This window comes from Python bivittatus, unplaced genomic scaffold, assembly GCF_059951505.1.
Source record: "Python bivittatus isolate LINGU-HERP-01145 unplaced genomic scaffold, Pbiv_v1 ctg000080_np1212, whole genome shotgun sequence".
NCBI lineage: Eukaryota > Metazoa > Chordata > Lepidosauria > Squamata > Pythonidae > Python > Python bivittatus.
Window position 1 is genome coordinate 66,254,178 of NW_028277035.1, and position 15,649 is coordinate 66,269,826.

At 49.1% G+C, this 15,649-nt stretch overlaps 1 protein-coding gene across 1 annotated transcript in view; it reads left to right on the forward strand.

The window, feature by feature from the left end:
- The window catches only part of FAM194C (family with sequence similarity 149 member C), a 53,549-nt gene that overhangs the window by 14,597 nt on the left and 23,303 nt on the right, over positions 1–15,649 (forward strand). Inside the window, exons 5-7 of the mRNA XM_088134693.1 lie at positions 1,563–1,754; positions 11,785–11,934; positions 13,919–14,039. Coding sequence (XP_087990819.1) covers positions 1,563–1,754; positions 11,785–11,934; positions 13,919–14,039 — 463 coding nt within the window. The remainder of the gene's footprint in view (positions 1–1,562; positions 1,755–11,784; positions 11,935–13,918; positions 14,040–15,649) is intronic.

Below are 15,649 nucleotides of genomic sequence, written 5' to 3' on the forward strand. Positions count from 1 at the left end.
GATATTAAGAAAAGCATTGGGTTGCGAAATTGCCGGCATGCTATCCTGTTATTGTCACAGCCTACAGGGGCTTTAAAATAGAAACATAAGGAATTACAACTGCACAATGGGGGGACTTCTGCTTGTACCATCCATCCAGATGAGGCTGATATTGGAAACTTTGGGATAAAAGAATACATTAGAACCTCACTTTCTTGTTTGCATGGAGATAGGGTGCAGACCATTTTTTTTTGCTTCCCCTCCAGGACTTGCAGATGACTGGGGCAGAATAATTTTTTGCCTTCCTGTATTTTTCAGCTGGAGGGATAGTATCGATTGGCTCACCTTTCAATTCTGAGATCTGCAGAAATGGGAATGATCACAGATGTTTCTGACTTGTTTCCAAGGGACTGGGGAATAGAGATGATGCAATATGGAAATGCCCTCTCTCTCTTTCCAATTACTATCACATTTCACTAATAACGGTTTATTGCTCTGGGGATGATGCGTGTTAGGGGAGAATTTCTACTTAATCTCCATTTTCTATGACTGTCAAAATCAAGGAGAAATTAATACTGCACCTTTTTTTTTTTTTTTGGTATTTCCAGTTTCTGATCAAGTAACAAATGCTCTTTCTTTTCTTTTCCTTTCTGTGCTGACACATAGTGTCAGTTTTACCACAATTACAGATAGGGAAATAAGTATGCCATCTCATGCAAAAATAGAGTATGGTGAAATCATATATTTGTAAACACTAATAATCTAATTTATGTATGTAATTATATATGCAACTTCCATACCTATGAAGGAATGGTTGGATGAAGGCCGCACTCGGGGAGATAAGCATTCCCTTAGCCCCCAACAGGAGCGTGGGAAGTTTAAGAAGATGAGACTGGGACCACCCTAAGAAATTCACGGTGTTTGGGCTTGCTGGCTTGGGAAGTTAGATTCAGTCTGGAGAGATTTCTGTCTTGAGGTGGAAGCTAATAAACGCAACAGAACTGTCTCTGCACTGTCTCGTGGAGTTCTTTGGGCTGAACCTGACAATACTTGTCTTTAAAACATATTAATTGTATTCATGGGATTATAGCTTGTGCCTCAGACATTAAAAAATAGGATCATGTAGCAATCCAGATTCAAAGGCAGAAAAAGATTTGGATCATGTAGGGTGTGCATATAGCATCCATTGGGAGTACCTTAACCCAATCCATTTTTCCCATAATTGTGTATCAGCTGTAGAGTACAGCAATGCAAGTTGAGGAAAACACATAGCTGCTTTAAAGTATTTCCAGGAGATGCTATACGCATGTCCCTGTATCAGTTTGCCCTTTGCATCTGTCTCTGTGCACAGGCAAATACATGAATTGTGTTTCAGCCTTTAATTTCCTAAAAAACATGTTTGCCATCAGATTCTAGCTCTCTGGCAGCCAGAGTGGTTTTGTTGTTACTGTTGTTGTTGTTAAACAAACAATGCGCCCCCCCAAACTCTTAACTTGCTGAGGACAGGGTTAGTTGAAGTTCTGACTCTCACTACTTATCACTATATTTAACATGAAACCGTGCAATTGTTTCTTTTCTTTTAGAGAACATGAGAAGAATATAGCCATAGCAAAGGGCCATGTGAGGCCCCTAATACTGAAGAATTACACAACTATCCACAGGACGCCATCTCAGGCCTTGAAAAGAGCTTCCATCTCCCAACTAGCTTCTGAGATCAGACGTTCAAAAGGGAAAAAATTATTCTTTGCTCTTCCTGATGGAACATCACTGATTTAGTATCCTTATTTTGCTGGGCAGTAAACTGGGTTATTGCTACACTTACTGAAACCTGTTAGAAGTGTGCAGTGTCAAGGGCATGTGAACAGCTACTCATCCATTTGATCTCTTGATCTAGCTACCACATTTATGTGACTTCCAGGCATTTAAGTGTTGCTGTTTCAAAGCCTTCATTCAATAAGGGGTTCTCACCTTGTTCTGATGCGGTGGCCTAGTCATACCTGCTCTACTTTGGTGAAACACTTTTAATGTCTATTATTCAACAGCACATGAAATTGGAGCAGTCCCCATCCAGTTTCACTTGTCTCTCTGTTCCTCATATATGGGTTAGCCATGACCAAACTTTCTTGAAAGATACTGGTATGCACCTCATCTAATTTGCACCAGATCATCTGGATTTATTCTCCAGTAGAATCAGTATGTTCAGAACTGTTCTATTTTTAAAAACATTAATGCTTCTGAAAGAGCATTAAAGCCATATTTAAAAGGAGCCACCCAAACACCTGACCAGAGCTGTGGGTGCTGTGCAATTAAGAGGATTCTTCCTCTTAATTGCATCTTAACAGTCCTGGTCTGCCTCTTCTTGAGCTGGCTGTCAGGTATTGGTTGGAAGGAGCTGATTGGATGGCTCAACCCCCTGTGTTCATAGACTTCCTGGTGAAAAAGTTGGCTCCCCACTTTTATCATATTACTTAGACTTAGCAGCTTGTGGATCTGCTGCCAGATATGGTGGGGCAATGGGAGAAGTGAGGAGAGATGGCTGTTCAGTCTAGGGTAGAATCAAGGTCAAAGGAACTGAATTACCCTGCTGCAAAAGCAGAATGGGACTGGAAGACAGCATCCCAGGGACTGGAGGGGAAGAGAATCTCTAAAGCCATCTAAAATGGCCAGTGGAAGCTGATCAGATCCCAGAAAAATCAACTGCCTCCTCAGAGGAGCATTGTAGGTCTTTCATACAAAGAAACAGTGACAGAGAAGAGGCAAAATGCTATTTTGACATGAGAATATCTAGAGACAAAACTGCCTCCAACGTGGGCTGAGGATGAGATGAAGATGATGTCATGAGGATGCATCTTGTAAAAGCAGTTAGCAGCAAGTGAGGTGGAGCCCTTTCATTAAAAAAATGTACAGTCCACCCACAGAAAGACTGTATCTTGATATTGTTTGGGTCTTGATATTATCTGAGTAAGGTCTATGTAGATTTATGTGTGCTGTGATTCTGCTTAACTGGACCATACTGTAGATGGCAGGAGCAGGGGGAGAGAAAATGTTTCTCCCTGCCTTTCATGCTTTGGAAAGTTGAGAGTTCACAAAGGAAAGGAGAAGGAGGGATGAAGGAAAATCAACTCCCTCCACCTATTCTGTCCACAGGAGTATCTAATTAGCAGTGGGAGTTCTTATAACTGCATAACTCCACTGTAGCCTTCTATAAACCAGCAATATATCCAAATGATTTTGGTAATGAATTGGTGGTCATGTTGTAGGCTTTGAAAAGTGAAATAAACTGAGCACAGAATATGTGGGGAGAGAAATTATGAGTTTTCAGGAAGGGAAGGCTTAAACCTTTCCTGTCCAGATGCAAAGTTGGTGAAACTCATTGCCCTGCAAAGCATTAGTATTAGTGTCAATGCTAATTTTTGCTACACTAGGTGACAGCACCTAATGAAGTCTGACTGATCTGCAAAAAGTTACAGGGCTCTAGTCAGAGTCCCATGGTCATGCATCTGACACCTCTTGGCGATTCCTTAAAACAAACACTTTTTTCCCAGGATCATAGAATCATAAGGTTGGAAGGGACTTTGGAGGTATTCTAGTCCAACTCCCATACTGCAGCTGCAGAAGGTAGCCTCATGATCCTAGGAAAAGATATAGCTGAAAGCAGTTGCAGACAGATGCTGCATGAGTGCCCCTGAGTGCTCTGAAACAGCTCCTTTTATCCTTTGGCTCTAAAGTGCTGTACAGTCCTCAAAACTAAGCAAGCTCAGATTTGGTTAGTACTTGGATGGAGACCACCCAGGAAATCCCAGGTCTGTAGGCAAGTTGGCAAATCATACGTCTGGAAGAAGGCGATAGCAAACTGCTTTCATTTTGCCACTAAGAAAACTGAATAGACATGTTCATGTAGTCACCAGGAGTCAAGCATGACTTATAAGCGGGACGGCTTTTTTCTTTGTTGAATTGGTGGAGATGAATTTCACCAGGATTGCATCTGTGAAAGGAAAACTTAAGCCTCCCTTTCTTATACCCAGTAGTTCCATTCATTAACCTCCAGGCTTTTTTTGGTGGAGGGGAAATGGAAGTACTTGCCCAGAGTCTCACACCTGGAAAACATGGGCACGTATCGGGAATTATCACGTGGCTTAATAACTTCTCTCCAAACAGTAAACTAAATACTTAAACTTCTCAAAGGTGTTTCACAAAGTGCTGTTTATTGGGCTGCCATGGAAAACAAATGAACAGTGGAGGAAATTCAAATGGATATTTTGGCCTTGGGTCTCTCAAAATCTTTAGAAGACCTTACTAATCTCAGTTCATCTTAAATTAATTATTTTATTTAATTTTGATTAATTTAATTCAGCAAGTCATTAATTATTATCAAATAGACCCTACCAGTTGGTGGCTGCAAAAATCTGGACAACCATTCAATGGCAGCAAAGAAATACCAAAAGCTCTAGCCATTTGCTGCCATCTGGTGGTCATTGGGATTTTTGCCATCCAAATCTGGTAGCCCATACCATTCTAACCACTTGGAATTTAATTTTCCAAACCCAAGAATGTGATAGTTAATAGTGCCACTTAAAGCCATGTGTAGTTTGGTCCTAAAGGGTAAGTCAGAACAGGTTGCAAGTCTGCAACTGAATAACGCTCATCCCATTTCACACAGCAGGAGTCTAGAATTAAACTTTTCAATCCTTTGCTTTCTCTCTCTCTTTTTCTCTCTCTCTCTCTCCCCCTCCTTCCCCCCTTTTAACTTCCTTGACATCCATTTGGCTGTGGTTCATTTGGAGCTATTTCACTGAAGCACATGCTCCATTTGATCTCTCCACCAAACTGGGAATTAAAAAAAGGCTGTTAATGCATTATTTCATATCACTTCTGTGACTCAAATGACTCTTTCTCTTCTAACACTGTGATTTAAACACAAAGGCCTCGTTTGAAGGCCTTTATATTCCCCTTGTTAGAGGTCATTATCCTGGCTAATAGATTCATTTGCTATGATGGCAGAGGTTATAGCCTTTCAGGCAGGCCATAGGACAGAAAGAGCCATTCGGTGCTCCATTAGAAAAATGTTATGTAGTAATCTGGAGATGATTTCACCACTGGTAGGTTGGCCAGGATCAGCATATAGACAGGTGCAGTAGTCATGGGGCATGGAGTGATAACTGGAATTTGCCCATGAACATGATTGCATCCGGTTGCATGAGAAAGTTTCTGCTGATGCAGAGGAGTTGCCAATTCTTCACTTTCTCCCTGCAGTCCAAGTGTCTTCCCTGCTTCCTCCAGATGATTTCTGAACCATTCAAACTTGGGGGCAACTGCAGGAGAAGTTCCATATGCAGGCCTCTCCTCTAAGCATTATGAAATGATGCCATGCTATGAAAGAACTGTGTCACCATGTTTGAACTGGCTTTCAAAAGAAATATCTACGTGTGCCAGTTGTGAGATTTGCCCCGTTCGACAGAGAAACTCTCGTGACACGTGTGGTTCACAAAGAAGGTTTACTCATGCGTAACGTAGTAGTCACAAGCAAAGCCAGGACTGGCTTGGTACAATTGCATCACTTGTTATATTCCCCCCTTCCCGCGCTTTTTCCCGCCTCGTGATCGCGTTGCGGCTGTGGGCTATTAGGCCCCCCAATGTCCCCCCTGATCGTTCATGATGGCAGGGTCGGTCAGAGTCCATTGTCCTTGATTGCCAGTCCCCCTCCGGCTGGGTTGGCCCCTCCCTGCTACGTGCAGACCGCGGGTTCTGTGCTGCGTTGCGATCTTGTTTCGCTGCCCTGCGGCCCCTTCCTTGCTTGCTCGCGCCGTTATCAGTTCGTAATTAAAAGCTTCCGCTGCGGTTTTCCTGTTTAGCTGGCCGCAGGTGGCTTGTTAATTAGCGGCGCTTTCGGTTCCTCTTTTCCCCGCTAGCTACCGCCGGTGGATTCCGCGTGGTCTGGTTGCGAGCTTCCCTGCAGCCCCGTACTTCCCTGAAACCTCGTGCTGACCGAACCTGACATGCCGCCCCCCTGACGACAACTCCCCCCCTCGGTCCTATTTCGGCTTCCCGGGGTATTTACTGTAAAAGTCCCGCACTAGGTCCGGCGCCCTTATGTGGGTTTTACTCACCCATTCGCTGTGGGACTTGGGGAAATGTTTCCATTGCACTAGGAGCTGGGTCTGCCCCTTGTGCCTCCGGGCGTCCAGTATCCGGTTGATTTCGAAATGCTGCTCCCCCCCGACCATGATGGGTGGTGGTACTCCCTCCGCCTTGTGCCAGGCGTTCCCCGGCTGGTGCAACTTTAGCAGGCTGCAATGGAACACCGGGTGGATCTTCCCGAGGCTTTTCGGGAGCGTCAGCCTGACGGTCACCGGATTGATGATCTCCGAAATGGGGAACGGCCCCACAAACCTCGGGCTGAGTTTTTTCGATGCCTGGTGCGTCTTTAGGTTTTTGGTTGACAGATACACCTGGTCCCCCACTTTCCACTTTTCCTCGGGGAGCCTCTTGCGGTCCGCGTGCTTCTTGTAGTCGGCTTTGGCTCTTTGCAATGCCGCGTGCGCCGCTCGCCGGGTCTCGTCGATTTGGGCGAACCAGGCGTCCAGGGAGTTGATCTGGGATTCCGGCTGAGGCAGCTCCGGCATGGGGACGAATTCTCTCCCGGTGGCTACTTTGAACGGAGAGAACCCGGTGCTCTTGTGGACGGCGTTGTTGTATGCCACCTCCGCGAATGGTAGTAGCTCCGCCCAATCGTCCTGTTGGTGCCCCACGTAGCAGCGCAGGTACTGTTCGAGCCCCCGTTCAGGCGTTCCGTGGCTCCGTCCGTCTGCGGGTGCGCCGCGGAGGATAGGGCTTGTTTCGTCCCCACCCGCTTCAGGAACTCCCGCCAGAACCGCGCGATGAAGTTGCCGCCCCGATCGCTGACGATACGTCGAGGTGCGCCGTGGAGTCGGTAGACATGTTGCACGAACAGTTTCGCCAGCCCCTCGGCCGTGGGGACTCGCCGGCACGCTACAAAGTGCGCTTGTTTGGAGAATAAGTCCGTGACCACCCAAATGGCGGTCTTCCCCTTACTCTCCGGGAGCTCCACTATGAAGTCCATGGCGACCTCTTGCCAAGGGCCGTCGGGTTCCGCTACCGGCTGGAGTAGGCCTCTAGGTTTGCCTTTGGCTCCTTTCGCCGTTGCGCACACCGGGCAACCCCCGAGTACGCCTCCACGTCCTTCCGGAGCGTGGGCCACCAAAACTGCCGCCGGATTAAGTGGAGTGTCTTTACGAAGCCGTAATGCCCCGCGCTCCGGCTGTCGTGGGCTCTCTCCATGACCTCCCGTCGGCAACCCTCGGGCACGTACAGCTTTCCTTCGTGCCACCACAACCCCTCTTGGCCGGTTAGCGCCTCTCGGTTCTGCTTGAGCCAACCGTCCCGCTCCGCTGCCTCCGCGAACCCTTGCCTTACTTCAGACGCCGCGTCCCGTCGCTCCCCCTTGGTCTGGCTTCGGGTCACCGCCTTTGCAGCCAGCCTGCTGGCGGGGATGACGGAGTCCACGATCTCCTCCCGTAGGCTGGCGTGTTGGGGCATGCGAGACAGTCCATCCGCTAAGAAGTTGCGCTTCCCGGGGATGTGTTTCAGTGTGAACCTGAACCTCCCGAAGTATTGGGACCACCGTGCCTGTTTGGGGGATAGCTTACGCGGGGTCTTCAGGGCCTCGAGGTTCTTATGGTCCGTCCACACCTCGAACGGTTCAGTTGCCCCCTCCAGTAGATGCCTCCACGTGGCCAGCGCCCACTTGACCGCGTACGCCTCTTTCTCCCACACCATCCACCTCCTCTCCGTCTCGGTGAATTTGCGGGAGGCGTAGGCGCACGGGTGGATGGCCCCCTCCGGGCTGGGTTGGAGCAGGACTGCTCCCGTTGCCACGTCTGATGCATCCACTTGGATTATAAACCGCCGGTCTGGGTCGGGATGGCGCAGGATCGGCTCCGCGGTGAACCGCTGTTTTAGTTCCTCAAACGCCCCCTGGCATTCTGCAGTCCACGCGAGTGCCATGCTGGGCTTGGGGGGTTTCCCAGTGCCCTTGGTTTTTAGCAGGTCGGTTAGGGGAAGGGCGATTTGGGCGAAGTTCGGGATGAACTGACGATAGAAGTTCGCAAACCCTAGGAAGCTTTGGAGTTGCCTCCGGGTTCGCGGCGCTTCCCAGCCCAGGACATCCCTTACTTTCGCCGGGTCCATCTCAATTCCCCGGCTGGATATTCGGTAGCCGAGGTAGTCTAGTTGCTCTCGATGGAACTCGCATTTCGAGAGCTTTGCGTACAGCTGTGCCTTCAGCAGTCTCTGGAGCACCGTGCGCACCAGGCTCACGTGCTCCGCCAGGGTCTCGGTGTAGATGAGGATGTCGTCCAGGTAGACCAGGACGCCCCGGTAGAGTAGGTCGTGCAGCACCTCATTAATTAGCTGCATAAATACCCCGGGGCCCCTTTTAATCCGAACGGCATCACGGAAAACTGGTAGCTTCCGAGCGGGGTGTTGAACGCCGTCTTCCACTCATCTTTGCGCGGATCCTAACTCTGAAGTAGGCTTCGCGCAAGTCCAGTTTTGTGAACACCCTCCCCTTCGACAGATGCGACATCAAGTCCTTCATCAGGGGGAGGGGTATTTGTACTCCGTGCTGATTGCGTTCAGCCCCCGGTAGTCTACGCACATACGGAGCGAGCCGTCCTTCTTCTCCCGGAATAACACCGGGGCCGCTAATGGTGACTTCGCGGGTTGGATGAATCCCCGTGCTAGGTTCTTGTCTATGAACTCGCGCAGGGCTCCCATCTCCCTCCTCGACAGGGAGTACATTTTTGGCTTAGGCAGGGTCGCTCCTGGCTCTAGCTCGATGGCGCAATCACTGGGCCGGTGTGGTGGGAGCTGGTCAGACTCCTTCTCCCCGAACGCTGCCGCCAGGTCTCGATACTGCCTCGGGATTCCGCCGCCCGTCGGGGTTCCCCGGGTCCGGCCCCTCGCTTTGCGGTTGCCTCGCCAGTCGCCGCTGCCTCCCTCGCCTCGGGATCGTGGCGGGTCTCCGGGGTCCCGGCGCTGCTGCTGCTGCTGCTGCTGTTGCTGTTGCCGCCCGGGTCTCGGGCCCCATCTGCTCTCGCCCCGTCTCCCGGTGTCCCGGACCCTCCGCTTGTCCGCCGGTGGTTGCGGCTGCCTCCGTCTCCACGGCTCGGTCCCCTCTGCTCTCGCCCTCGCCGGTCTGTCGACCCCGAACCGCACTGCCTCCGCCGTCCAGTCGACTCGTGGGTTCCGCCGCCGCAGCCACGCCAAGCCGAGTACCACCGCGTAGTCGGCCACCGGGACCACCACGAACCTCAGTTCTTCCCGGTGACTCCCGATCGTCATCTGGACCGGCTCGGTGTAATACTGAGCTGGCCCCCCCCCTGCCAGCGTGCCATCTAACTGGCTGAATGAAATGGGCTCCCGGAGGCGCCTCAGCTGTAGCCCGAGCCCCGAGACCACCGCTGGGTGCATCAAGCAGTGGGTGCAGCCCGAGTCCAGTAGCGCCCGTAGCTGCGCCTCCTCCGGATCTCACCCCCGGACGTGTATCCTCACCCGGAACGGTGGGCAGTCCTCGTCTCCTATTGGGTCCGCGCGCCTCGACTCCCTGCTCGCACTGGGACGCCGTTCAGTGCGAGCGCGCCTCGTTTCCCGCCGGCTCCGAGTCCTCTCCGGAGGATGCTGTCTCCGGGGTCGACCACCCCCGCGTCCTTTCTCGGTCACCGCCGCCACTGCCCCCTTCCGCGGTCGGTCACCGGTCCTTTTCCCGTTCGCACGCGGGGTTTTGACTTCGGGCCGTGGTGGGGCGCCTTCCCGCTCCGTCGGGCACTGCGCCGCTCGGTGGCCTCTGCCTCCGCATCGGAAACACAGATTCGGGGCTCTGGTCGCCTCTCGCCTCCCGGTGGACTGCCGTCGACCGCTCCGTCTCTCCTCGGGGTCCTCTCCCTCGGCCGGTCCCTCGTCTGGTCCCGTCGTCTTGTGCTCTGTTGGATCTGCCGCCACGCCGATTCCGCCGTTCCGGCCAGCCAGATCCAATCCTTCACTGTGGCCGGGTCGTTCCGCCCCAGTGCCCGTTCCAGGATCTCTGGGTTGAGTCCCCTCTTAAAATACTTCACCTTCAGGGACTCCGGCCAGTCCGCGAGCTTCTCGGCCAACCTCCGGAACTCCAGGGCATATTCCGATACCGATTTGCCCCGCTGCCTGAATTGTAGGATGTCGTCCTCCGCCCGCTTGGCGCTCAATGTGTCCTCGAATCTGTCCCGGAGCGCCTGCATGAAGTCCGGGAAACTCCGTAGTTCCGCCGCGTTGGCATCGTACAGCCCGATCACCCAGCTGGCGGCTTGGCCATCTAGCAGCTCGGCCACGTAGGATACCCTGTCCTCGTCTCTAGCGAATAGGTGACCACCCCTCTGCATGAACCCCCTGACGTGCGTCAGAAAGTGCGGCAGCTGTTCGGGGTCCCCTGAGAACTTCCCAGTGATACCTCGAAGTCTCAGGGCGTCTGCCGCCCGTTGGTCCTCCGACCGGGGCGCCGTGGGTGGTGCCGGCGGGGGTGTCGGACCGCCCCCCCGTCGCTCGCCTCCTCGTTCACCGCCGGTGGCCCCACTCTCTGCAGTAGGGTCTGGAGCATCGCCTCCACGGCGTCTAGGCGTCGCTCGACTCTCTCCTCTAGTCGGGCGAATTTCTCGCTCCACTCACGGTCCCGGAACCCCGAACCCCGGGTCATCGTAACGCCCGAATCGTCTGGTCCTTGATTCACGCCCATCGACCACCGCTCGGATGGAGTGCGCCCGGCCCTGGCCGCTGCCCCGTCGCTCCCGGGCGGCTCCGACCGCCCTTCCGCGAGCCTGGATCCCTCGCGCTCCAGCTGACCCACGGATTCCTCGTCGCTGGTCATGCCTGTATTGAGAAAGAAAACGCTCCTCGGTGGTACCGGGTAGCGCTGACGGTGAGTCCTGGCTTTATGTGAGATTTGCCCCGTTCGACAGAGAAACTCTCGTGACACGTGTGGTTCACAAAGAAGGTTTACTCATGCGTAACGTAGTAGTCACAAGCAAAGCCAGGACTGGCTTGGTACAATTGCATCACTTGTTATATTCCCCCTTCCCGCGCTTTTTCCCGCCTCGTGATCGCGTTGCGGCTGTGGGCTATTAGGCCCCCCAATGTCCCCCCTGATCGTTCATGATGGCAGGGTCGGTCAGAGTCCATTGTCCTTGATTGCCAGTCCCCCTCCGGCTGGGTTGGCCCCTCCCTGCTACGTGCAGACCGCGGGTTCTGTGCTGCGTTGCGATCTTGTTTCGCTGCCCTGCGGCCCCGTTCCTTGCTTGCTCGCGCCGTTATCAGTTCGTAATTAAAAGCTTCCGCTGCGGTTTTCCTGTTTAGCTGGCCGCAGGTGGCTCGTTAATTAGCGGCGCTTTCGGTTCCTCTTTTCCCCGCTAGCTACCGCCGGTGGATTCCGCGTGGTCTGGTTGCGAGCTTCCCTGCAGCCCCGTGCTTCCCTGAAACCTCGTGCTGACCGAACCTGACACCAGTTACACTCACTACACCTGTCACTGAGCATGCCCAACATGGGAGTTCAGCAGCAAGTCATCCAAGGTTTGCAGAAGTGACCACCTGAGGAATGCTGTGTTTTAACTTTTTGTCCCTTTCACATTATTTCATCAGACTCATTCTGAGGACAGTATCACCTTGCAACTTCAAAGGGCCCAAGAAATTTCCCATACTCCCTGAATGAATAGCTAGGTAAACATCATTTTCATGTGTGCTATTACTTGACCTAATTCGAAGTTACCCATCCGGAAGCATTGCAGTTTTCCAATTTCCCATATGCTGCATAGGAAGAACAATCACCCTTCTGTTTCAGGATACTCCAAGTCAAATGCTTTTAGGCATGTTTACCCCGGGCCACTCATGTCTATGTTATTCTTTTAAAGCAAGGTGAGTGGCATTAATTGATGCTAACTGTTTGGGGTGGGTAGAAATGCAACAGAGAAAGCACCCATGAATCTCTAGGAGAGATCCTTGAATTATTCAATCAAGAGAAATAATTAGTGTAGAGAGACCAATTCCATCAAACCAGTGGTTGAAACAAATGTCATCATGCTATTTTCATATTTTCATTCAAGCTGAGTTAGTTCTCCTAAGTCTAGTCAAGCTCCCTGTAAGAGAATTGTATGGTCATTCAGAATATCATAATTCTTCATGATTTCTTCACAGGATCTTCTTCTGCCCAGCACATTCAAAATTTCATTTCATAATATTAACCTCAAAAGACATAGAATTATTAATGAATGCCTGTAGAAATGCATTCATTAATGGAAAAATATCATGTAAGAGGGAAATTATTTCACTTTTACAGATGAATAAACAGAAAAGTTAAGAGACCGGTACAAGGTGACATAACTAGTCAGTGATATGGATAGAGAAGGCAAGCGCTGTAACCCCAATTAATTCAAATGAGCATTATCGTTTATGGTTGACTTTTAAAATCAGGTTGTCTAGATCCATTTAGTCTGGATATTTTATTGTTATGATTCCCATCCATCACTCTTTTTCTAAGTGAGGTAATTAATTATTCTGAATCTCTGGCTTTAAGGAGCATGTGATATGGCAAGCCATTAATGGCCTATGTTAAAAGCTTAACCCCACCGGGTGTAATTAATGGTTATGCCACATGGTGTAACTAGGAGAGAAAAAGGTCAACAGAGTGATGAGCAATTGGAATACATTTCAGAGGTGGACTGTGTGAGACAAAGGTTTAGGCCTGGGATGTTTCCTGGGAAATAAAGATCACTGAGGACACCACAATTGAGGGAATTTGGGAAACCTCGCAGAGAGGAAATGGAAGAGTAAACAAGTGGAAATGGAGGACAGATCATAAATCTTGCTTCTTCAGGGTTTGGGGAGATATAACATTAGGTGGGTTAGGTAAGTTAAGGGTTTGCAGAATGCACTGCGGTTTGAGGACTCAGTCTCGTTTTGATTTTGAGCATCTGTATTCATGACACTCTACTCTTGTTCTTTTGAACAGATAGAAATGGGGCTTTGAAATGTCTATTAAGACTTAATCTCAGCTATTTGATAGAAATATGCATTTTAATTGTTATTTTGTCCAACAGCTTGATTCAGTATTATGCAATGACTTAAAAATATGTGCACATTCTTCGTATTTTCAAGAACTCAGCTACTATGGCATAATTCTGCCATTACCATAGGCAGGGGAGCAAGGGGGAGCAATATGCATCATGATGCAAACTCCACCCTTTATGTACTTGTGTGTGATCACAGCACAAGTACAAAAGGGCAGAGCTTGTGTGATGACATCACCTCTCATGTTCTGAAATTTTGGCATCACCATGTGTAGGAACCAACACCCATCATCATAGCTATGTTACATTGTACAGATACTATATGGATAAAAAATATGGCATAATAGGGCTGCCCACTCTTTGAAAATGATAAGAAAGAAGTGCTTCGGGCCTAGTGCAAGCACAGCACCTCTCTCCATTGACTAAAGCAGCCTGTCTTTTTTCAGGCTTCAGCACGAGTCTGAAAAAAAGATGCCACTGCTTTAAAGAATCATCTTTTTATGGAACTCATGAAAGAGAGGCATCCTTTTGTTCAGGTTCATATAAGAGCATGGAGAAGCCAAGCTTCTTTGAGGAATAGCAGAGAGGTACAGTGCTTGTGGATTTCTTCCAAATCACTTTCAAACAGTGCATAGCCCCGTATGATGTACCAGTGCCCTGAATAAGAGGTAGAACTTTGGGCTTAGGGCCACTAAGCTCCTCAATATTGATTATGATGCTCATAATATTCTTGCCATCACAAGAGCCCAAAATGCTACTAGCTACACATGCATCTTCACCAGTAACCCTATAGTATTATTTGGTGTAGCTTGACTCTTTTTCCCCTCACCCAGCTTTTCTGTGGCATTGCTGATGAACCAGGAAGGCGGGAGTGTTAGAGACAAATATGGCAATTTAACCCACCACTGGAACTGGTATTCCAGAAACCAAGTTCTACAGTCATTAGATTTTCAGGTATGAATCTGGACTCTTGCTAATGAGTTACCACCATTGCTTTTGGCCCTTTTAACATTTACTTTACATTTTTTAGGTCAGTCAGTCATCTCTTCAGTTGGGTTTAGGTTCTACAAATACCTCCAGAACTGTGTAGTTCCAGTTGACAAATATCATAGACAGAGAGCATGTATTCGTGTTGATTCCTCTTGGTTATTACTTTCACGTTTTAGACCCTCATGCATTGCCACTGGGCACTGAAACATGTAATTTAAAATATGTGTTCTTACGTACTACCATATTATGGTAGCACCTGTTCTCAGGGATTGGACCCTTTACAGGTACAAAGAACCCAAATGATTTGGGGCATATCACTTGTAGGAAAACATGGGACATCTCTCCTTGTTTTCCTATATATGGAGTTGTCCGTTCTTCCTGCTGTTCCCCCAACTGGTCTGCCATTTGGCAGACAGCTGTTCTTGTGAAGTTCCTAAGAGGAAGGGCCAAGCCACTCCAGCCACTTTTTTTCCTTGCATCTCCCATTTACCTTTCTAGGAGGTTGGTTTCAACTACTTGTAGGAGTAAACACACTGTACAGGGGGTTGCCCTTGAAGAGTATTCAGAAGCTTCAACTGTGCAAAATGTGGTATGGGCAGTTATGTGTACCCCTAGAATGGCATATGTTACACCTTTGCTCTGTGAGTTGCACTGGTTGCCAGTCTGCTTCCGGGTCCAATTCAAGGTGCTGGTTTTGACCTTTAAAACCCTACACGGCATGGGTTTGGGTTATTTGAGGGGCCACCTCTCCAAATTACATCTACCCATTCCATCAGATCTGACAGAAGGGGCATATTTCAGGTCCCATCTATGAAGGAATTCCATCTGATGGGACCTGGAAGGTCAGCCTTTTCTGTCATGGCACCCACCCTCTGGAACATCATTCCCCCTGAGGTGAGATTAGCTCCGACTATATTGACCTTCTGGAAATCTCTCAAGACATGGTTTTTCCATCAGGCTTGGGGATCCCTTGGAAACAGGGAGCCCAAAAGATGGCTTTATTGCATATGAGTTTTTTAAACACTCTCCCATGGTCTAATGACATTCATGTTTCATTGTTTTTAATGGTTATTTAAGATGTGTTTTTATTGTTTTGTTTTATTGTACGCTGCCCAGATTCACATTTCTAAGAAGGGCCACTATATAAATTTGATAGATAGATAGATAGATAGATAGATAGATAGATAGATAGATAGATAGATAGAATAACTTAAAGTGAAATAAAATGGTTTTCCTAGGTGGCAACAAAGAGATACAGAACACACTCACTTTTTGCTGCTAATTAGTTTTCATTTGGATTTTTGCAGGCCTTATCTGAGAGCTTGAGATTTATTCTCTCTTCCCCCGATTCAAATAAATAAATAAATCCACCAATGCTACTTATGGTGCAAATAGTGATAGGAAAGCAAAGTTCCCCATAGGATCATGGGGTGTATACTTTTGCTTCCTAACATTTCTACATAGGCATACGAAGTCTGGGGGCTTCATGACCTTGAGAGCAGAAATTATTGTTTTTATTTGAAAGCCTCTGTTGACGCCAGTGGGAGCTTTTTGTACATTGTAAAGAACATCTT